Source organism: Terrapene carolina, unplaced genomic scaffold (assembly GCF_002925995.2).
Source record: "Terrapene carolina triunguis isolate 2854851 unplaced genomic scaffold, T_m_triunguis-2.0 Scaffold740, whole genome shotgun sequence".
Lineage (NCBI taxonomy): Eukaryota > Metazoa > Chordata > Testudines > Emydidae > Terrapene > Terrapene triunguis.
Window position 1 is genome coordinate 4546658 of NW_020665091.1, and position 22807 is coordinate 4569464.

Genomic DNA, 22807 nt, shown 5'->3' on the forward strand with positions numbered 1-22807 from the left:
GCATGGCCAGATAGAGCACACAACAACAACTTACGCTACTCTGGCTCACTATTAAAATGGTCTTTCAAAGACTCCCTGAGCTGTGGCTACACATTGAGCTCTTCTAGTAGCCCTTGTATTTGGCTGTTCAAATTCAGCAGAGAGCTGCTCCACCTCCACCTGGGTCGACACTTTCCCCCTTTGCTTCACAGATATTATGCAGAACACAGCAGGCAGCTATAACCATTGGGATATTTTTCTCACTGAGATCCAATCTTGTGAGTAAACAATGCCAGCGTCCCTTCAAATGACCAAAGCCACATTCAGCTGTCATTTTGCACTTGCTGAGCCAGTAGTAAAGCATTCCTTGGTGGTGTTGAGGTGGCTGGAACACTTCAGCATTGCCAATGGTAACTTGCTGGTCAGGAAGAAAAGTCCCTGCTTGCAGCTTTTGAACAGTCCTGTGTTCTTAAAGATGTGAGCATTGTGCATCTTCCCTGAGCAGCTCACATTGATGTCAGTGAAGCATTCCTTGGGATCCACCATCACTTGCATAACCATAGAAAAGTGGGCCCTTTCTGATCATGTCAAAAATAGGGATATGAATGTCATCTATTGATCCACCTCAGTTTGGGAACTCCATTGCTGCAAATCCATCTGCTATATTCTGCACATTGCTGAGAGTCACCATCCTGTACAGTAGGAGATGATTAATGGCCCTGCACACTTGCGTGACAAAGGTCCCCCCACAGTGGATTTCCTGACTCCAAATTTATTCTGGACTGACCAGTAACAATCTGGCGTTGCAAGTTTCCACAGTGCTATCATCACTTACTTCTCCACTGTCAGTGCCGCTCTCATTTTGGTGTCCCTGCTCTGGAGGGCTGGGGCAAGCTTGGCACACCAATCTAGGAATGTAGATTGTCACCAATGCTCGTCATCCCAAACCTGCAGTATGATGCAAGCCCACCAGCTAGTGTCTGTTTCTTGGGCCCAGAAGTGGTGCACCACCATCTGCAGCTGCTCTGTGAATTCCACCCACAACTTTGAGTTCGTTCTCACGATGGTCTACAACAATCTGTCCTCCAAGAAATCGTCATGTTCCCTGTGGCTCTCCTTGAGACTCTGCAAATACTTACAGCATCGTGCACACTGTGCTTGCAGCACTCATGACAGTGGTGCAGACCTGTGCAGGCTTCGTGCTTCTCTTGGAGCTTGGGGACAGCGAGGACAGTCATGCGGGATTGTGGGATTTTAAAGATGCAAAAATTATGGGATACAGATTACATTATGGGTTGGAGACAGTTGCAAACTGGGAAGCTGACCGTATACTCCCGGTCACGCCTGCACAATTAGTTTCAGCCCCATCATGCATTGCCAGAGCTTCCCAAAAGACAGTGCTCTGGATGTTGGCAAATTGCATGCTGGGATACCCACCCATGGTGCACCACATTGCATCAGTAAAAGTGCTCCTGGTGAGTAGGAGCACTGCTGACACAAGGCACCAAGTATGCATGTCCACAAGTGATGTACTAACTGTGGCAGCTGTATGCTGCCATAACTTGAGTCGACATAAGTTTGTAACATAGACAAGGCTTTAGATTAGTCAGATGAATAAAAGTTTAGAATGTAATCTGCTCATCATAATGTGCTTATTTTCTTTTGCATTTGACTTTTTGTTTCTGGTCAGTTTCTGATGAGAACAGTTAGTTCTTTTCTGTTACAGCCATGCTGTTGGCTTTGTGTTTCCAGCACCTTCAGGGGAAGGTGTTTTTTTTTTTTTTTTTTTATTTAAATGAAAGTGTGTTTAGACTTTTCTTACTAGGTTTTGTTAAATCCTTTTAAATCTACTACTAAACTTTGGTTTTAAATTGAGTTTGACTATTTCCTCTAATCACTCAGAAGTCCATTGACTTACTTGATTCCAGTGTTCTTTTGGAACCACAACTTTTAGCAAATATATTTGTCTCAGTTCCTGAGTTAATTGTACCTCTGTCCCCCTTATGATCTCCATGAGGGCATCCTTCTTAGTCTTGGGTCTGTAGTTCTTACCTTTCTTGGGCCAGAATCCCATGATCCTCTCCTTCCAGACTGGAGTTTAGGCTGCAAACTCTTGCAATTATCTGTGATCACCTCAGCAGATCTGACTTCAGTTCAGCATTTGCAGTTATGTTCTCCCAGGGGGCATTGACCAACCAGCTGTCATATATCAAAATACTGTTTGTTCAGAACAAAAGCATTTTAGAGAAAACATCTTAAAAACAAACAGTTTATATGCATGCCTTGTTTACTAGATGACAATCCATCTTCCATATGGAGATTCTGGGAGATTTAAAGTGCTCCAGGTCTTTTCCACAGGGCCTGCCTTTCTTGGTCACACTCTCATGTTAGTTCTTGGATCAGGTATGAGCGAACAAGTCCTCTGGTCAGGGCTGATATTTTATGAAGGTTCAAGTCCGTTATCTGTTAAGACCAGGCCGTGTTAATCTGTGTGTTCTTTCCACCGGGGGGCGGGTGAAGCTTCATAATTCTTGTTACCTGTATTGATTCAGCATTAAGGTTTTGCATTAATTACCCCTTAGTGCTTTTAGTTCCTGTAGAAAGCATCCTTGAGCTCACTCATTGAACCAGGAATACAACTGGTGGCAAGCCCATAAAAGTACATATATCATTTATAAATTTAACATAATGTCTTTGGATATTCTAGGGTTCCATAGCATCTGTCACATCTCAATATAATAGTCTTGGAATATTCCATGTGCACCTGTCACAACTTGTTTCTGCACAGTGATTAGGTGATCATGGATGTCAGTGCTATTGCAGCCTAATGTGCTATTCTGAATGTAAGCTAGCCTTGGTTTCTGTACTGCTGATACTAACTTCAAGTCTTTTCCTCTAGTTATTTAAGCGCAGAAATGTTGCTACAGCCGAGGAAGAAGCAGAGGAGGAAGTGATGTCAGATGGAGGCTTTCATGAAGCTCAACTGAACAACATGGAGATGACTTCTGTAAGTGAGCATGATGCTTTCAGAATTTCTGCATGCATATTCTCTCTCTGTGTAAATAAAATGGTTGGTAGGTAGGTGGATAGTGGTAGATAGTGCCATAGGCAGGATTGGCACTAATCCCAAAGAGCTTATATTCTAAAATGGACAGATACAACATACATGGTAATGGATCAGATTGTGCCAGAGAAACATGGTGGAAAGACTGGTTGGTTGGTTTGTTTTCCAAGAAAACGCTGGGTAAAATGTGCTGTCTGAAACAACTCTTTATGGATTTTGTTCTTGAGGCTGAGTAATGCAGAGAAACTTGCCAATATGTAGTAGTAGGAAGAAGGCCTGAAACTTAAGCCCTTCTATCAGAGGCCTGGGCTAAAGTAGCGTTCAAAACTTTGCTGCTATAAAGTTAAGTTGTGAGCAAGAAGTAGGCCCTGCTCTCAAAATCTGGCAAGAATAGGGCTGATATTGCAGAAACACACATTCCTAAGAAGTGCTAGGCACAAAATACACATGCAAACACATTCCAGAAGGGTGGTACCAGAATACCCCATACCAAGAATGGTACAAACACTTTCCCCAAAGATAATAGGAACACACTGACTCCTCCTAAAGATAAGGTCAGGATGACAGTGTCATTGATAAAGATGTACAAGGTCATGGGTGGTAACGGACTATGTTAATAGATGTTAACTATGTCAGAGGGACAATATGTAATTTGTTTGTACTCATGAATAAAATGGAGTCTCAGAGGGAGTGTCTTTGGCCAGTTTAGAGGGCAGTGGGAAGTCCTGCCACTGACTGAGCTGCGTCCATTGTTACGGGCATACATATATTAGTGGTCCAGTACAGTCTTCAGGATACTAGTACCATGTTTTGTCGACAATAAACCTGCCTGGGTGCCTTCGTACCTTAACAGATCTTGTGGACATTGGGTGGTTCGCTTGAGGTCTGCTGTGCCAACTGTCTCCGCAGAACTGGGACGGCACACAGGGACAGCACTCATGCAGCCAAACATCTAACCACATATGTGATTAAAAATTATGCTTTGTTTAGTTTGGTACAGAACCCACTAGTCGCTAATATCATTGTGAAATGTGTGTACACATACAATGTAAGGAGTTATGTATGTCTACTGAAAATATGCTTTAAAGTATGTATCAAGGCAGAGTTGACAAACAGGTTTTCTGTCAGACAAAAGATGTTTATTCACCTGTCTCTGTCAGCATGTAAGTTAAGCATTGTAAGCTAACACAATGGAGAGTCATTTGCATATGAAGTCGTCAGGGGGTTGTGAAATCAACAGGGAGGCAGCATACTGGAAAATAAGCCACGGGGGTGTGTGGGGTGTTATCCTGATTCTGGGTACAGACAGTGAACTCTGAAGGATATATGGAGAATAAGGAAGATGCTCTCTCATCCCGCATTAAGAAGTAATCGGGCAGTGCAATGTACATTCATGAAAATGGGATTACAACTAGCCTTGGTTAAAATGATGCAGAGGACGTTTGGGGTGAGATAAATTTCTTAAGACAGAAGGTTAGCCTGTTCAGTTTAGTCTCTAGAAATCGTGTTATGATTTTGTTGTATGTGTAACCTTTTTGTTTTCATTATTCTTACTCACTATTTCTTGAATCTTTGATAATAAACTTGTTTTCACTATAAATATATGTAAGTGTCTGTTATTAAACTAGGGGCTGATCCTGAGTTGAATCATACAAGCTGGTGTGTTCACTGGCCCCTTAGAAACGACAGACCTGGTTTTTCTGTGAATGTTCAATGGATAAGGGGCTGGACACTACAGGGGAATGCTTCAAAGGGGCTCAGGGACTGGGAGTACACCTACTGTTAACCTCAAAGGCAACGTAAGGGCTGGCATAGCCCAGAGTAGGGTGCTTGAGTGGCTCTCAGACTGGTAGTGTCGGGGAGCTGAAACACAGTTGAGCACAAGCAAGTCTTTCTCACGCTGGATACGGGGGGGTATTAAGGTGACTCAGTCTTGGAACCCTGAGAAGAGTCACTTTGATTTTCTAATTTTCACCAGAATCACTAGGGATCTGCCCATTGATGTTAAGAACGTTCTCTGACATTTTGGAATTCAGTGGTTGTAGTTTTCAAAAGTTATTGCATTACATACAGAGAAATACCATTGAAATGAGTGTGCAGATTTGCTTTGCTCTGCCAAAAACTCATTAACGGAGTAACCTGGATGGCTCAGTGGATCCCTAACGAGATATAAAGACTCACATAGCTAGCTCTCCTAAAATTTATCCCAGGTCAGTAGTGATAGAAAGCTGTAACCATTTGTTTTAAAGCTTATGTGAAATGGACCTGGAGAAAAGTATGGGAGGGTGTTTCAGTCTAAATGGGACAGGTGCTAATTTTAAAAACTACAATTGCAAATATCTCAAATTAGCATCCATGAAAATCTCAGAGAGAGAGGGGACGCTTGAAATTTAACTCCCCTCTTCTCCTAAATTACCTATCTTGCAAAATATAGACCAGTAATTCTTCACTAATGGAAGTGGAAGTGCAGAGAAAGCTCAGGTATTTTTATCTGTTTCATCTATAACCCTCCTAGAGTAGGATTTGATGACTTGGTGGTCAGAAGATCTGAGCCCTTTCTACACTACTCCTTCCACCAGTGGACCTGCATGTGTGCTGAACTGTGCATCCTTTTTTTCCTGCTGTAGACAAAGTCTCCAGGTCAAAGTTGAAGGACACTGGTCAGAGTAGTGTAGGAAAGCTAGCACTGCTGCTGTGATGTTCATGCTCAGGAATTCAGTCATCAGGGTTGTCTGTCTTTCACCAGAACTAAAACCATTTATACTTTTTTAAAATTACAGGTTGTGTGAATTGAGGTGCTACAAAAGTGGCTTGAAGCAAACATAATGGACAGGTCTAGACAATAACTTATCCTAGCCACAAACACCCATATATCAATAACTTTACTATTTCAATCCTCATCTTCCTTCTCCTGATAAGATACTGCCAGTTATATGGTGGTTTTGTGATGTGGAAAATGTCTGCTAATTTTGCTCATATACCTTAAAACAAAATTTGGATTCTAGAGATGAAAGGTTCACAAATTAGCGTGCGACCATCTAAAGCCCTTTGAACGATCACACTAACAGTCAATAATATCACTTTTGTTTTCTAGCTTCTTACATAGTAATAAACTCAATAGCACAGTTTGGCAAATGTTATTGTAATCTTTTCCCTCTGAATTCAATCCAAAATTTACTAGTTTGCTTTCCCTATGTAATCCCAGAGTGCCATCATCACCTCTGATATGATTGAGATGATTTTCTCCAATAACCCAGAGCAGCAGCTCTCAGCCACTCAGAAATTCCGGAAGCTACTTTCAAAAGGTGAGTACTGAAGCTACTTAGAGTTGTAATGTTGAGGTGGGGGGATATGTTTTATATTCCAGCTATTATAATAGAATCATAGAAGATTAGGGTTGGAAGAGACCTCACGAGTTCATCTAGTCCAACCCCCTGCTCAAAGCAGGACCAACCCCAACTAATGATCCCAGCCAGGGCTTTGTCAAGCTGGGCCTTAAAAACCTCTAAGGATGGAGATTCCACCATCCCCGTAGGGAACCCATTTCAGTGCTTCACCACCCTGCTAGTGAAATAGTTTTTCCTAATATCCAACCTAGACCTCCCCCACTGCAACTTGAGACCATTGCTCCTTTTCTGTCATCTGCCACCACTGAGAACAGCCTAGTTCCATTCTCTTTGGAACGCCCCCCCTTCAGGTAGTTGAATGTTGCTGTCAAATCCCCCCCTCACTCACTCTTCTAGTAACGGGGTAGTGAACTGTCTTTGTGACATGAAAGATATCTTAGCACCATACTCTTCAAACCCCTGCCAGTCTCACTAGATATTCTAGCATCAGGGCAGTAATTCCTTCAGTGTGACAGGTTAAAGTATCTGTGGGTCTGACTGTTCCTGTCTTGGCTGCTGTCTCCTCTGGTTTGGACTCTATAATCCTCTCCCATCCTCCTTTTATTTCATTTGTTATGCTAATTTTTTATTACTTTAAAAGAGAGTTTTTTTTTTTTTTTTTTAAATTTCTAGTTCCTCCTTGTGTGGCTTGCTCTGTTTCCTGGCACTACTGTTATGGATCCCCACTGTAACCAGTGTTGTGTGCTTTTTGGACACTAACCCACTTTAGGGTCACAGTCAGCTTCATAGCTACTGATACCTCCACTTGAGTGGCTTCCCACCTCTGGGACTGCAGAGTCCCACAGGAAGTTGGGCTTTAAATCTTGTGCCTCTTATAAGACTAAAATATTGATCAACTGGTATGCCTTTGACACTTGACTAGATCACTCCTTGAGGCGGAACTCCATCTGTGCAAGCTTTATCCTTTCAGCCAGAAGAAAAAGATATTCACTTCAAAGCACTCCTTAGTATACTTGCATTCCTCAGATCCAAATAGTTTAGATTATCATGGGTTTCTTATGCTTTGAGGCTTATGGTACCCTGGCTGAAGCAGAGGAATAGAGAGTATTGTCAAGAATGGATAACCTTATCGTTCAACTTGTGGGAATGCCACAGGCTTTCTTGTGTAATTTATGGTCAGATCCCTCAATCTGCGTCTTGAGTCCCCATCTGTAAAATAGGGATAATACTTCCCTACCCTGTGAGGGTAGATCATTCATTTATTATTGTGGTATCACCTAGAAACTCTGATTAGGCCATTAGACTAGGCACATGTGACAGAACAATCCCTGACCCAAAGAGTTTATAATCTAAGATAGAGAACAAGTGAATAAAATCAAGAAATGGAGTTGGGGAGGCAAGGTAAAAGGTGAAACAATCACATTTAGTCACAATATTCACTAATGTTTGTGGGGACCTCAGCTATGATGGTTTTGGAGGCCATATGAATATCCTAGAATAATAGGTTTTTAGGAGAAGGAACTGTTGTGATCTAGTCTAATTCCTTGTATAACATAGGCCATATAATTTCACTTCGTAATTTCTGTGTTAAACTCAATGTCCTCTAGTTGAATTAGAGCCTGTCTTTTAGAAAGACATATTTTCTTGATTTAAATATTTCAAATAGAGAATTGTAAATGGTTTCACTTAATCTGCACCTTATTTCCAATTTGAATTTGCCAAGCTTTAACGTCTAACCATTGACTCTTGTTATGCCTTTGTCAGGTAGATTAAAGATCCCTCTACTCTCAGATATTTTCTCCTCAATTATAGTCCATGATGATATCACTTCTTACATTTCTTCAATAAACTAGGTAGCGGTCACTGATGGAGCTGTCTAAGAGATACCATAGGCAACACAGGTTCTTCTTCGAGTGATTGCTCAGGTGTATTCCACTATAGGTGTGAGTGCTCACCACGTGCACTGGTGCTGGAAGTTTTTCCCTTAGCAGTATCCGTAGTGGGGGAGCACTGCTGCGACCCCTGGAGTGGCGACGATATATCGCGCCATAAAGGGGGCTGCGTGCTCCCCCTATCCTCAGTTCCTTCTTGCCGCCAGTGGAGGTAGTCGGAACTTGCTCCAGCCTTGGCTGCAGCGTTTATAGCCTTAGTGGTATCTAGTTCACTGAACTGTTTCTTTGCTGGACTTTTCTTTCTTTAGTGTCTGGCTCGGAGCATGCCGCGTGGCCCAGGCTTCAAGTCGTATGACTCTTGTCGCAACTCTATGCCCAGAAGCGATCCACACATTCAGTGTCTTCGCTGTCTGGGCGAGGCTCACATTAGTGAGCATTGTAAGATTTGCCGCTCCTTCAAGCCTCAGACAAAGCGGGAGTGTGAGATCCGACTCCGTGCTTTGCTAATGGAGTCGGCACTGGCCCTGGCACCAGCGCGTCGACCCGACTCCGCGCCCGGCACCACGTCTTTGGTGCGCAGCGAGGCACCGTTGTCGATTAGGCACTGCTCTCCCAGTAAGAAGCAAGGGAAGACTCAGCGGCGCCGAGAGAAGGAGAGGGGTGAGGCCAGACCCGAGTTGGGCAGCCTACGATCCCCCATCGGAACAGAGACCTCCGACTCGCGCTGAGCGGAGTAGTCCGGTCCCGTCCGCGCGAGCCTCGCTTGAAGTGCGCATGCCTTTGACGCCAGAGGCAGTTCAGGCCGCGTGTGACATCCTAGCCCTTCCAGTGCCGGGAGCGCCGCCTCAGTTGGGCCCCCGGTCCCTTGAAAAGCCGCCTTTGGGCGCCCATCAGCCCTCCCCAGAGGTATCGGAGGTCAAGATACCTTCCAGGGTCGAGGTGCTGAGCAGAGGCCCGTGTTGTACGTCAACTCCGTGTGCCGGCTCTTCTGCGAGCGAGTCCCACTCCTCCGGTCTCGAGCGCCGTAGAGGAGGTGACAAGAAGCGACGCTGTTCCTCCTTGAGTCAGTCTGAGAGGAACAGCTCCCGACGCCGTCGGCACCGGCGCTCATATTCCAGCGCCCGTCGTCACAGAGGCCGTGCTCCGAGTCGGTCCCGAGAGTCCCTGGCACTGAGGCGCCGTGGCCACAGACGCTGCAGGGAATCCAGAGACAGCTACTTGGACAGCTACCTCTCGACTTCATCCAGGTCGAAGTCTCGGGGCAGGAACCGTCACAACAGAGACTGCTCCAGTCGTTCCTACGGCACCGTGCGCTCCTCCAGGACTTTGGCGTCGGCGCACAGCCGTCTCTCCCCGGGCCGCACTGCACCGCAGGAGCAACCAGCTCTGTCTGTGCCCCAGGCGTCCCAGTTCCATGCCGTGCCCTGGCAAGGACAATGGTGCCAGTGGGCACCGTGGCCTCAGGCACCCTCGCAGCCGGGACCTCGCTCCGTGGCAGGAGCCTCTCAAGACCGCCCTGCATCACCTCCCCGGGACCGGGATGGCGCCGCGGACGCCGAACAACCGGCACCGACCCTGGGACACGACCCGGATATCGAGCTTACGATGCTGTTGGTGGCTGAGGGCACCGCACCATCTACCTCTTCGGCGCCGGGTGATTCAGTTGCGGTACCGCCTCCCTCTTCTCAAGAGGACTTCAAGGCGCACCAAGAGCTGCTTAGGAGGGTGGCAGCAAATCTCGAGCTCCGGGCCGAGGAGATGGAGGAGCCCTCTGACACCTTGTTTAATGTCCTCGCCTCCTCGGTACCGGGGTGGGTGGCCCTCCCATTCCATCAGGGGGTGGTCAACATCACCACCGGCCTCTGGCAGACCCCGGCCTCTCTTAGCCCCATTTCCAAGAAGGCCGAAAGGAAGTATTTCGTCCCCGCAAGGGGTCACGAGTACCTATACACCCACCCGGCTCTGAATTCTTTGGTGGTAGAGTCGGTCCACCACCGTGAGCGGAACGGCCAGGCGGCGCCCACACCAAAGGACAAGGACGCTCGGAGACTTGACACCTTTGGGAAAAAGGTTTATTCGTCTGCCAGTTTCCAGCTCAGAGTGGCCAACCACCAGGCACTGCTGAGCTGTTATGAGTTTAATCTCTGGGGATCCCTCCCCAAGTTCGAACCCCTTCTTCAAGACAAGGACAAGAAGGCATTCTGGGCTCTGGTTGAAGAGGGTGCGTCGGCGGCTAAAGTAGCTCTCCAGGCGGCTTCGGACGCAGTGGACACAGCCGCTCGGTCAATGGCTTCGGCGGTCTCCATGAGAAGGGCGTCGTGGCTCTCGCTTTCGGGGCTGTCCGTGTAGTCCCAGTCGATAATGCAGGACCTGCCGTTTGATGGCAAAGCGTTATTTGCGGACCAGACAGATACCCATCTGCATGGGATGAAGGACTCCCGCACCACCCTACAGACGCTGGGCCTCTATGTCCCACCTTCTAAGGACAAGCCCAGGCCTCAAACCTCTGCTCCTCCGGCTCAGGGCAGATACGAACCCCTGCCTAAGTGGCAGAGAGACCAAAGGCGTCGGGCCCAACGCCAATCCCGTTCGGCCCCAAGGCCCGGGCCCTCGAAGGCCAAGAGGCCGGGGAAACGGCGTTTTTGACTCGTTGAGGGGGATCACCAGGCCTGTTGCCAGTGTACCCCCCACCCCCCAGTTAATACAGTTGCGTTTTATCAACCGTTTATCGGCTTTCCGACTGCAATGGTCCTGTATAACGTCGGACCAATGGGTCCTCAGCACCATCTCCCAAGGGTACAGGTTGCAGTTTGTTTCAAACCTCCCCCCCCCCCCAACCATCCCCCGTCCCGGGAGCTGTCCGGGGACCTGGAGCATACCCTCCTCCTCCGCCAGGAGGTAGACCGCCTCCTCTCCCTGGGAGCTGTGGAGAGAGTACCTGGGGAATTCCAGGGCAAGGGATTTTACTCCAGGTATTTTCTCATCCCGAAGGCGAAGGGCAGGCTTTGGCCCATCCTCGACCTGCGGAATCTCAACCAGTTCCTGGTTCGTTGCAAATTCCGCATGGTGTCCCTGGCCTCTATTATTCCATCCCTAGACCAGGGGGATTGGTTTGCGGCACTGGACCTCCAGGATGCGTACTTGCACATCCACATTTTCGAGGGTCACAGGCGTTTCCTGGTGGGTCAGGATCACTTCCAGTTTACGGTCCTCTCCTTTGGCCTCTCTACTGCCCCCCCGAGTATTTACGAAGTGTATGGCGGTGGTGGCGGCCCACCTCAGGAGAAAAGGGCTGCAGATCTTCCCCTACCTCGATGACTGGCTGCTCAAGGGTCGGTCTCGGTCTTTGGTGCAGCAGCAGATGAATTTCCTGTTGGACACCTGCGCAGCTCTAGGCCTACTGGTAAACGAGGAGAAATCCACGTTAATCCCAGTTCAGCGCATAAGCTTTATAGGGGCGCTGTTAGATTCCTGGGTGGCCACGGCCTCCCTCCCACGGGACAGATTCGAGACGCTCAGGGCTCTCAGCGCCTCAGTCATGGCCTTCCCGGTAACCACGGCACAGGTGTGCCTTCAAATCCTAGGCCACATGGCAGCATGCACTTATGTGGTGTGACATGCCAGGCTCCGGATGAGGCCCCTTCAGCTTTGGCTGGCCTCCCGGTACTCCCAGGCCAGGGACGGCCTGGACAAGGTCGTCACGGTGCCGCCAACGGTAGTGACAGACCTCCAATGGTGGTCCCTCCCAAGCAACATGCTCCGGGGTATCCCCATCCAAGAGTCCCCTCCCTCACTAGATCCATTGTCCGATGCCTCGGACCTGGGTTGGGGAGCCCACGTGGGGGACTTCAGGACCCAGGGTATGTGGTCACCCGAGGAACTGACCCGGCACATAAACGTCAGGGAGCTCAGGGCTGTATGCCTGGCGTGCGTGGCCTTTTGCCACCACATACAGGGGAAGGTGGTCAGAGTCCTCACAGACATCACGACCGCCATGTATTATGTCAACAAGCAGGGGGGCACGCGTTCCCGGGCTTTATGCCAGGAAGCCCAGCTCCTGTGGGAATTCTGTATAGCCCACGACATACTCCTGCAGGCCTTTTACCTGCCCGGCAAGAGCAACACGCTTGCGGACCGCCTAAGCAGGGTGTTCTCCCAACATCACGAGTGGTCCCTGCACAAGGAGGTGGCCAGGTGGATCTTCCTACAGTGGGGCACTCCCCAGGTAGACCTGTTCGCCACCGCCCAGAATCGCTTGTGCCCATGATTCTGCTCCAGGGCGGGAGAGGGCGATGGGGCGATATCGGACGCGTTCCTGATCCCATGGTCGGGGCCCCTGGTTTACAGCTTCCCGCCCTTCCCCCTAATTGGCAGGGTCCTACAGAAGGTGAAGTCAGACGGGGCAAGGGTTATCTTCATAGCCCCGGATTGGGCCCGTCAACATTGGTATGGGACCCTACTGCAACTCTTAGCGGGCCCCCCTCGCAGACTGCTGCTCCGCCTGGACCTCCTCTCCCAGGAGGACGGTCGTCTCCTCCATCCCAACCTAGCCGCGCTCCACCTGACAGCGTGGCTGCTCCATGGTTAAATGAGGAAGGGAGGTGTTCTGAGGATGTGAGAAGGGTCCTGCTGGAAAGTAGGAAGCCCTCCACGCGTCGAAGCTACCTGGCTAAGTGGTATAGATTCTCTAGGTGGGGAAGGGATAGAGGTTCCTCTCCCTCTTCCGCGTCTATCCATCTTGTCCTCGATTACCTCCTGTCCCTTAGGACCCAAGGGCTGGCACCCTCCTCCATCAGGGTGCACCTGGCAGCCATTTCGGCTTTCCATCCCCCGGTGCAGGGCCTGTCTGTGTTTTCACATGACATGGCGGCCTGGTTTCTGAAAGGGTTAGATCGGGCATTCCCTTACGCCAGGCCCCCGGTCCCGCTCTGGGACCTGAACCTAGTGCTCTCCCGCCTCACAGGGCCTCCTTTTGAGCCATTAGCCACGTGTTCGTGGTCCCACTTGTCGTGGAAGTTGACGTTCTTAGTGGCTATCACCTCAGCCCGTCGGGTTTCGTATCTCAGGGCCCTGACCTCTGAGACGCCGTATACGGTCTTCCATAAGGACAAGGTGCAGCTCCGCTCTCACCCTGCCTTTTTGCCGAAGGTAGTCTCGGCTTTTCATATGGATCAGGACATTTTCCTCCCGGTCCTTTGCCCTAAGCCCCATTCCTCCAATGAGGAACACCGCCTGCACATGTTAGACATGTGCAGAGCGCTGGCCTTCTACCTGGACAGAACCAGACCATTTAGGAAGTCTCCCCAGCTGTTCATTGCGTCGGCCGAGCGCATGAGGGGACGACCGGTGTCCACTCAGTGGATTTCCCGCTGGATCACGTCGTGCATTCGCACCCGTTACGACCTGGCAGGGATTCCCCCGCCTCCTATTGTGAAGGCTCATTTGACGAGAGCCCAGGCCTTGTCAGAGGCCTATGTGGCTCATGACCCTATTCAGGACATCTGTAGGGCTGCTACGTGGTCCTCTGTCCACACCTTTTCACCGCACTATGCGATCGTCTCCCAAACGAGGGATGACGCCGGGTTTGGTAGGGCGGTGCTCCACCCGGGTAACCCTTAAAACTTTACACTTAAACTTCTACCCGCCTCCATCAGGTATAGCTTGGAGTCACCTATAGTGGAATACACATGAGCAATCACTCGAAGAAGAAAGGGCAGTTAACTGTTTCGTAACTGGCGTTCTTTGAGATGTGTTGCTCAGGTGTATTCCACGTCCCACCCTCCTTCCCCTCTGTCGGAGTTGTCTGGCAAGAAGGAACTGAGGGTGGGGGGAGCACACAGCCCCCTTTATGGCGCGATATATCAGCGCCACTCCAGGGGTCGCAGCGGTGCTCCCCCACTACAGATACTGCTAAGGGAAAAACTTCTGGCACCGGTGCATGTGGCGAGCACTCACACCTATAGTGGAATACACCTGAGCAACACATTTCAAAGAACGCCAGTTACGGAACAGGTAACTGTCCTTTTTGGGGATGTTTTGTAACTGTTGGGAAAGTCTGAACTTGGCACACGAATTGAAGTTCTGGTTTTGATTATAGTTCTGTTGGTTTTCAGCATAGAGCAGGGGTGGGCAAACTTTTTGGCCTGAGGGCCACACCGAGGATCCAAAACTGTTTGGAGGGCAGGGTAGGGAAGGCTGTGTCTCCCCAAACAGCCTGGTCCCTGCCCTCTATCCGCCCCTTCCACTTCCTGCCCCCTGACTGCCCCCCTCAGAACCCCTGACCCACCCAACCCCCCCCCCCCCCTCGTTCCCTGACTGCTCCCTCCTGGGAGAATGTGGGAATAAAGAATGTAGATCACCCTTAGAAGATGGTATCCTGGAATAAAGTGACAGTGAAAAGGACTTGGGGATAATGGTAGATAACCAGTTGAATATGAGCTCCGGATATGATGCTGTATCTACGAGGGCAAACGTGATCCTTGGATTTGTAAGAAGTAGAATGTCAAGTAGGAGTAGGGAAGTGTTATTACCTCTGTACGTGGCATTAGACTATTGCTGTAGAATAGTCTGTCCGCTTCTGGTGTCAACACTTCAAAATGGATGTTGAAAAATTGGAAAAGATTCAGAAGGTGCTACAGGAATGATCTGAGATCTGGAATACCTGCCTTATCATGAGAGACTTAAGAAACTTAATCTATTTTAGTTTATCCAAGAGAAAGTTAAATGACTTGACTATGGGCTAAAAGTGCCTCATGGAGAAGAGATTTCTGATAGTAGATGGCTCTTTATGCATTTTCTGCTAAATGAATAAGATCCAATGGTTGAAAACTAAAGCTAGACAAATTTAGTCTAGAAATAAGGTGCAAAATTTCAAATTAGGGTGATCAGCCATTGGAACAACTTTCTTATGGGTGTGGTGGATGCTCCATCACTTGAAGTCTTTTAATGAAAAGACCAGATATTGTCTAAAAGATAAACTAAAGGGCAAAAAGAAGTTATGGTCTTGACGCAGAAATTCCTGTGGGAGGTTTTATGGCCTGTATTATTCAGGAAGTCAGACTCAGTGATTGTAATGGTCCCTTGTGGCCTATAATCTATGACTATTAAATGAAGAAGAGATGGTTTGGGCTGTTTTATCCTCACAACAACAAACAACCTTTGGACCTAGGTGATGCTTGTGTGGCTCAAACATGCTGCTTTCTGGACAATTGTAAGACAGCTGCTCCACATGCACATGTGTCAAAATGGCTCTGCAGAGGCAGTAGTCTTTCTTTTTCATAAATGAGCCTGTTGGTTTTATGAATTGGCTTCTTTTCCTGTGTGTGTATGTGTGTATGTATGTATGTTTTCTCCCCCACCCATCCCCAGAATCATGGTGCTGGAATCCACTTTCTATGGCAGATGTAAATCCCTGTCCTTGATATGGGCAAAGTAATGTTGGTGTAAAATGTAATTTTCTTTGACAAAGAGAGAAATTAACATAATGGGATTTTGGTGTAGTCACTTGGGAATTTCTATGCAAAGAGATTCTTGTATCTAATTTCACATTCTATTTTAAACAGAGCCTAATCCACCAATAGATGAAGTGATCAGCACACCAGGAGTGGTGGCCAGGTTTGTGGAGTTCCTCAAACGAAAAGAAAATTGTACATTACAGGTGCACAATATTTCTCCCCCCCCCCCTATTTTATGAATGGAGTTGGTGATCATGAAAATTAATGTTGGGATGTTAGTAGCTAAAAGCAGGTACACATTAAGCAAGTCACCACCTTCCTCCCAGGCTATGACAATGAAACTGAATCTTAACTCAAAGGACTCCTGCGATTTCAGCTTTAGGCCTCGGAGAAGAGGCTGAGTATGTCAGGTCATAGTATGGTGGCTAGGATGGGATCACCACATTGACTTTCTTCTGTATCAGAAGCAGGATTTGAATGCCAGCCTGGAAAGGTGAAATACCAGTGAACTATCCCACATTGTCTTGTTTCTCCTTCGTGTGATTGCACATGTCCATTCCACTTCAGGTATGTGCATGCCCAATGCACCAGAGTTTCTTTGGTATGACCTGCCAAGGTGACTCATGCATCCTCTGCTGCCTTGTGTTGCTGCATAATCGTATACAGTGCGGAGCCACCCTAGGTCCCTCTGATTTCCTTCTTACCACCTGTGATCAGTAGTTGGAGCATGTCAGCTTGCTTCTGCAAGTTTTCATCCCTTACAGGGAATGTCTTATCCTTCTGTAAATAGCTAATGGTACTTGTTAGATAGTTAGAAAAATAACAAATGAAATTTATATTAATTTTTCTTTTCCTTTGGCATTGGTTCACTATTGTTACGGGGTGCCAGAGCCCAGTACCAAGATATGGCTTGGTCTCCAGTGTTTAAACCTTGTGCTGGCTGCAAAAAATTGAAGCTGGTGAGCATTTAGAGACTGCTGCCAAATTTGCAGAGACTTTAAGCCTTGGATGAACAAAAACAGAGGCAAGATTACACCACATCTTTATGAAGGCCTCCCTGCATCAGCCTTCTGAGTCTTCCCTCTTGGGGCTTGCACTGAGTACTTCAGCATAAGTTGAGAATTGCCCCACTGGACATTGCCTTGGAATGCTTGCACCAATCCCCTTCCCTGGTGACAAAGAAGCAGCACAAGAGGTTGGAATCACCCAAGGAGCTGAGACTTAGCTCCACTAAATGATTGAAGTCCCTGGTAAGTACTCAGGAGGACAGGGAGTAGTATGTCCTCTGGCAAGAGATGCTCTCTGGTACCAACCTCTTCGAATACTTCTGTGCAACAACATCAGCAGCAAGAAAGCCTCTTGGTACCGATGATACTGGAGGCCTACGCAGCAGCGCAAGATCTGCTCTGCCTTTCAGTACCAGACTGCCCCGTGGTACAGGAGATACTTTGGTACCAGGTGAGCTATCTTCAGGACCTGGGGATGGACTTACCTCAGGCTTGTGGTCAGTCCTTGGTACATTGAGCGTCCAGCGTTTTCTCAACCGGTGCCGTTTAGGAGTGAACCTACCCTGGTACTGATATCCCTGTTACTGCTATATCAGGAATGGCACCCATAGACGTTGGCACTGCTTGATGTAGCGCACTACCATGGTCAGCTGACTCAGGGTCGTCCTCAGAGTCGGAGTTAAATTCTTGTGCCCTTCCCTTCTGAGATAGATGATGACACTCCCCCTTTTCATTGAGGGAGTTTCGTTACTGGTGCCTATTGCATGTCCCAAGACAGTCCAGATTAAGGGAACCTTGGAGCGCTCATGGCTGGGGTCCTATGCCATACCCATAGCCCTACTGGAACCCTTGGGGCATGCCTCCTGCTTCCAGATCTTCCCTTTTTAGATCTACTGCCAGGCGGCATGCTAACTCACGTGATGAGGTCCAGGAGTATGTCTTCGGTACTGAGCAAAACCCTGTAAGCCTCTGAGCTATGAAACATCCACTCGCTATGGTGCAGGAGGATCAGCCTAAGCCTCCTTTGCATTTCTCTTTGTCATTGTCTGATGAGATTGTTGCTCCTGGAGATACATCACTAGTCTAAGATGACTACAGGGCTTAGCCAGACCTTTTAAAGAGAGTAGCTACCTCTCTTGATATCCCTGTTGAGGTAGTCCAGGAGAGTCCTCATGGACTTGTGGACATTCTGGAGTTAGCAGGGCATTCTAGAGTCTCTCTCCCTATCAACGAGGCCATCCTAGAGCCTATAAGATCCTTGTGGCATATGCCATCCTTGCTGCCTCCAACAGTCAAGAGAACAAAAAGAAGCTACTATGTCCTTTCTCAAGACTATGAGCATCCCTCGTCAGGTTCCTTGGTGTCTTGGCAGTAAATGAGTGTGTGTCAGGGTTGTCCCTCTTCTACCCCAAAGGACAAAGATGCAAACAAATTTGACATTTTTGGTAGGAAAATATATTCCATGTCTGGTCTACAATTTCACATTGCTAACCAACAAGCATTGTTGGCCAGATATGACTTCTCTGTCTGGGATAATATGCGGCAGTTCTTAGATAAGTTGTCAAAAGATGCGAGACAAGAATTCCAGGCTCTGTTAGACTAAGGGCAAGCTGGTGGCTCGGACCTCTCTGCAGGCATCCTTAGACAGGGCAGATTTAGTGGCTAAAGCCATGGCATCTACAGTATCTATGCACAGATGTTTATGGCTTCAGTCCTTGGGTTTTCCACAGGAGGTCCAGCAGAGGATACAGGCTTTCCCCTCTGAAGATCCTACATTCTTGTAGAAGCTAGATGAGATGCTCCACAGTCTTAAAATTTGAGGACCACATTGAAATTATTGGGAATTTACATACCCTTCCTTAAAAGAAAGCATTTCCACCCTCAGTTTCTACATAGATACCTGCCTTTCCCACTGAGACAGCCTGTCCAATCTAGAAAACAAAGAAAGAACCACGGGAGAAGACCAATTCCTTATCAGTTTTCTTCTTCGGCAGATTCTTCCAGACAATCAGGGAAACCCAAACTGTCTGTTGAATGGTCTTGTCAAGCACAGAGTACCAGATCACATCATTCAAGTTTCTCCTTTCTCTTATTTTTTCCAACAGGGTATCCTGCTTCCTATTTGCTTGTTCCCATATTACCACAGATGCTGGGTCCTAAGTAGTGAGGAATGGGGATACACCTGGCAGTATATTTCCATCTCTTCCTCCCTGACCCGTCCCTCTTTAGGGACCATTGTCATGAGGGTGTCCTCCTGTGAGAAATGCAGTCTCTTCTCTGTTGGGAGCTCTAGAAGAGGTTATCACCCTCCCCCCCACTGAGGGAAGGATTTTTAATCATATTACTTCCTGATTCCAAAGGCAAAAAGAGGTCTCAGCCGTCCTCCATGGGAAGTTTGAACAAATATATAAAGGAAATAAGGTTTTGCATGGTTGCCCTGGCCACCATCATCCCCTCCCTGGATCCTGGTGACTGGTACGCTGCCCTTGACTTGAAGGACTCATATTTCTATGTGGCAATCCATCCAAGCCTCCAGAAATTCCTAAGACTTCTGGTCAACAACATCTATTATCAGTTTACAGTCCTACGCTTTGACCTGTCTGCTGCCCTGCAAGTATTTACAAAATGCACAGCAGTGGTTGCAGGATTCCTAAGGAAACAAGGTGTGCAAATATTTCCTCACCTACATGACTAGCTGTTATGAGATCTATCCAGGGTCTGTTGCCTCTTTGGAGTTCGGATCTGTTGATTAATGAGGACTAGTCAGTCTTCTTCCCAGTTCAGAGAACGAATTATAGGAGCAATCCTGGATTCTGCAGTAGCCAGGGCATTCCTAATCTCAAGCCAGATTCCTGACAATGTTAAACATTTCCATAGATCTAAAAGCTCATCTGTTTACAACAGTAAAAAATTGCCTCAGTCTACTGGGACACATGACCTCCTGCATGTACGTGGTTCAACATGCCAGACTTCATCTCGAAGTTGCCAGGCTGGTTAAAGTCAGTTTGAGCTTGTCATGCAGTGACAATACCTGCAGGAGTACTCGCTCGCCATCTGAGGGCCTGGATGCTCCATGGGTAAGGCAGAGAGTTCAGGGAATGTGCAAAACACCCTCTACTAGATAAGCTTATATGTTGAAGTGGAAATGATTCTCCTATGGTCAAAACAGAAGGGTGTTTCTGCAGTCCTGGCCTCTAGCCAACATGTTTTGGACTGGTTTTTTTCCACATGAAACAACAAAGCCTATTGATTAGTTTAATCAGAATTCACCTGGCAGCTATTTTTACTTTCCACCTCCAATTGCAGGCTGTTCAGTATTTTCTGATTCTGCCAGTCTGATTCTTAAAGGGTCTGGTCAGGTTATATCCCCACGTCATAGATCCCATCTCTTCCTGGGACTTAAATGTGGTGCTAAGTCAGTTGATGCGTCCTTCCTTTGAACCCATGGCTATTTGCTGCATCTGTCTATGAAAGTAGTATTTTTTGGCAGCTATTACCACTGTGGAAAGAGTGATAGCTGAACCTCTTTGTGCAGATTTTTATAAGGAAAAGTTATACTTTCATCCACATCTGAAATTCCTGACTGAAGTAATATCGTAATTCCACCTCAATCAAGCCATATATTTACGAACTTTCTTTCCTAAGTCCTATTTTCATAAGGATGAGGAGAGACTGCATACCTTGGGTGCTAGAAGGGCGTTGGCTTTTTACTTAGAATGAGGTCTTTCAGATCTTCATCACAGTTGTTTGTCAGTTGCAGACAAGATGAAAGGCTTTACAGTCTCAATGCAGAGGATTTCATCCTGCATTACATATGTGCATTGACATTGCTGATATACCCTCTCCAAGCAGAGTGGTAGTGCCCACTACAAAATCTCAAGCAGCTTCTGGAGCTTTTTTGGCTCAAGTGCCTATAGCAGATATTTGTAGAGTTGCAACTTGGTCATCGGTACCTACCTTTACAACTCATTATGCTATATCTCAGCAGTCCAGAGATGTTGCCAAGTTCAGATGAGTAGTTCTTCAGTCCTCGTTCAGGTAGACTTTGAAACCTACCTCTAGATTGAACTACTTATGAGTCACCTGAAGTGGAATGGCATGTGCAATCACATGAAGACAATACGGTTACTGACCTGTTCTGTAGCTGTTGTTCTTCGAGATGTTGCACATATCCATTCCATGACCTACCCTCTCACCTCTATATCAGTGTCTGTCCGGTAAGAAGGAACTGGGGAGACAGGGTCTGTGATGGCTCCACCTGTTATACCATTGTGTAGCAGTATGAGGCAGCAGAGAGTGCATACGCCACCCCGACAGGTATCACTGATTGAAAAATCTCTGTCTCTGATGCACTGGGTGTGTGCACACCTGAAGTGAAATGGACATGGGCAACACATCTCGAAGATCAACAGAGCAGGTTAGTAACTGTTTTTATGCCAATCCAGAATGAAAAATTTAGACCTGAATATAGATCACTTCCAAGGTGACAAAGGTAGGAAATCTGTAACTTTTCTTGAGTTGGTTTTGGAAATGTGATTATGGTTTAGAATAGAAGTTAATCTCCTTGTCACAAGCCTATCCCTTGGGAATTCCTTTCACTTTCACTCTGGTTCATTGTAGCTGGAATTTTTTCCTGGCCAGTAGAAAATAGAGGGAAAGGAAGGCAATCTGGCCTAACCATACCAAATCTACACAGATTAGTGGTAGTTTAATTTAATAAAATAAGTGGGTTAGAATAAATGTTCTTTCAAAATTCATAAAATAACAGGTACTTTTTCAGTGCAGTGTGCAGGTTAAATGCTGCCTTATGGAGTTCTTCAGTACAGGCCAGTTCTTTCCTCTGTAATAGAAGGGTGTGATATATTAGGATCTCTTCACACAATACTCTTGCACTAGGTGGCCTCCACTGTAATGGGAAACACTGCTTCTTCTTTTAGTAGTATCCCGATGGATGCGCCACTGTAGGTGTATCTGCGTCCCTCTGCTGCTGATCAGAGAATTTTGGTAGCAGTGTCCATTTGACCTGTGCATGTGCTGTCTTTCGCCCTTCTCCCCTTCCCCCCCCTGTGGTCTGTCATGAGGCTAACCAGCATTGCGCATGTGAACTCTTCTCAGTTCCTTCTCAACTGCCCGTGGCTAGAGATGGAGCTTTAGCTGACTGTTAGTGGATCATTGCATTCTATAGAATTACTAATTGTTTCTCTAATCTTTTAGAGCTCCCTTTTCTTTTTTCACTTTTCACTTTTATTTATTTATATAGCTAAAAAAACACCTTTGTTAAACTTTTGTTTTTCTTTGCCCTCCCCCCTTTCATGGACAGGGTATGTCTGGTTCACTGGGCTTCAAGAAGTGTCTCATTTGCAAAGAATCTATCCCAGTGACTGACTGACATTCACAGTGTGTCTGCTGCCTGAGAGAGAACCACATCCCACAGAAGTGTGGGTTTTGCCAACAATTGAAACCCAGATCCAGAAGGGATAGAGAAATGAGACTCAAGCTTCTCCTAATGGAAGTGGCCCTCCAACCACCCTCGAAGCTGCGCCAAGACTCCGGATGGCGAGAATCCTCACCGCAACCCTCTACATCTAAGGGAGATGAGCTTAAAAAGTCAACCATGAGCCACTGTCACAAGACCTCTATGAAAAGGCCTGTGAGTCCCCACAGCAAGCCCTGACCGAGCCGAAAAGTATCTCTGGCTCCCTCGGTATCATCGGGACTGACCAAATTGAAGCCATCTAAATCTGGTACCAAGAGCTCACACAGTACTACCCTGACAGAACATGTTGGGCTACCTAAGGACGCGACAGGCACTAGCAAAGAATCATTGGTACTGCAAGAAAACTAGAGAATCCATCATAGGCAAGGCTCCTTCAGTGCAGACATCAACGTCGGTACCATTGTCGGCATGCCATGCACCAGTGGACCGTGCGATCAACTGCATCACCAACTCCTTCGGTGCATATGTCTCAGTACTGCCAAATGCTACTGGTACCGCTGACTGCAGCACTGTCGGACTTCGTGCACGCGACAGACCTTTTGTCTGACAAACTGGATTCACCTCTGG

The 22807-nt window shown here is 47.4% G+C and overlaps 1 protein-coding gene across 6 annotated transcripts in view; it reads left to right on the forward strand.

The window, feature by feature from the left end:
- KPNA1 (karyopherin subunit alpha 1) overlaps positions 1-22807 on the forward strand; it is a 155912-nt gene that overhangs the window by 22487 nt on the left and 110618 nt on the right. For all 6 annotated transcript variants that reach the window (XR_003370207.2, XM_026660199.2, XM_026660197.2 and 3 more), the window contains exons 3-5: positions 2879-2986; positions 6249-6348; positions 15845-15939. Coding sequence is in view for 5 of the 6 variants with exons in the window: in XM_026660199.2 (XP_026515984.1) it covers positions 2879-2986; positions 6249-6348; positions 15845-15939 (303 nt within the window). In the remaining variant the exon portion in view is untranslated. The remainder of the gene's footprint in view (positions 1-2878; positions 2987-6248; positions 6349-15844; positions 15940-22807) is intronic.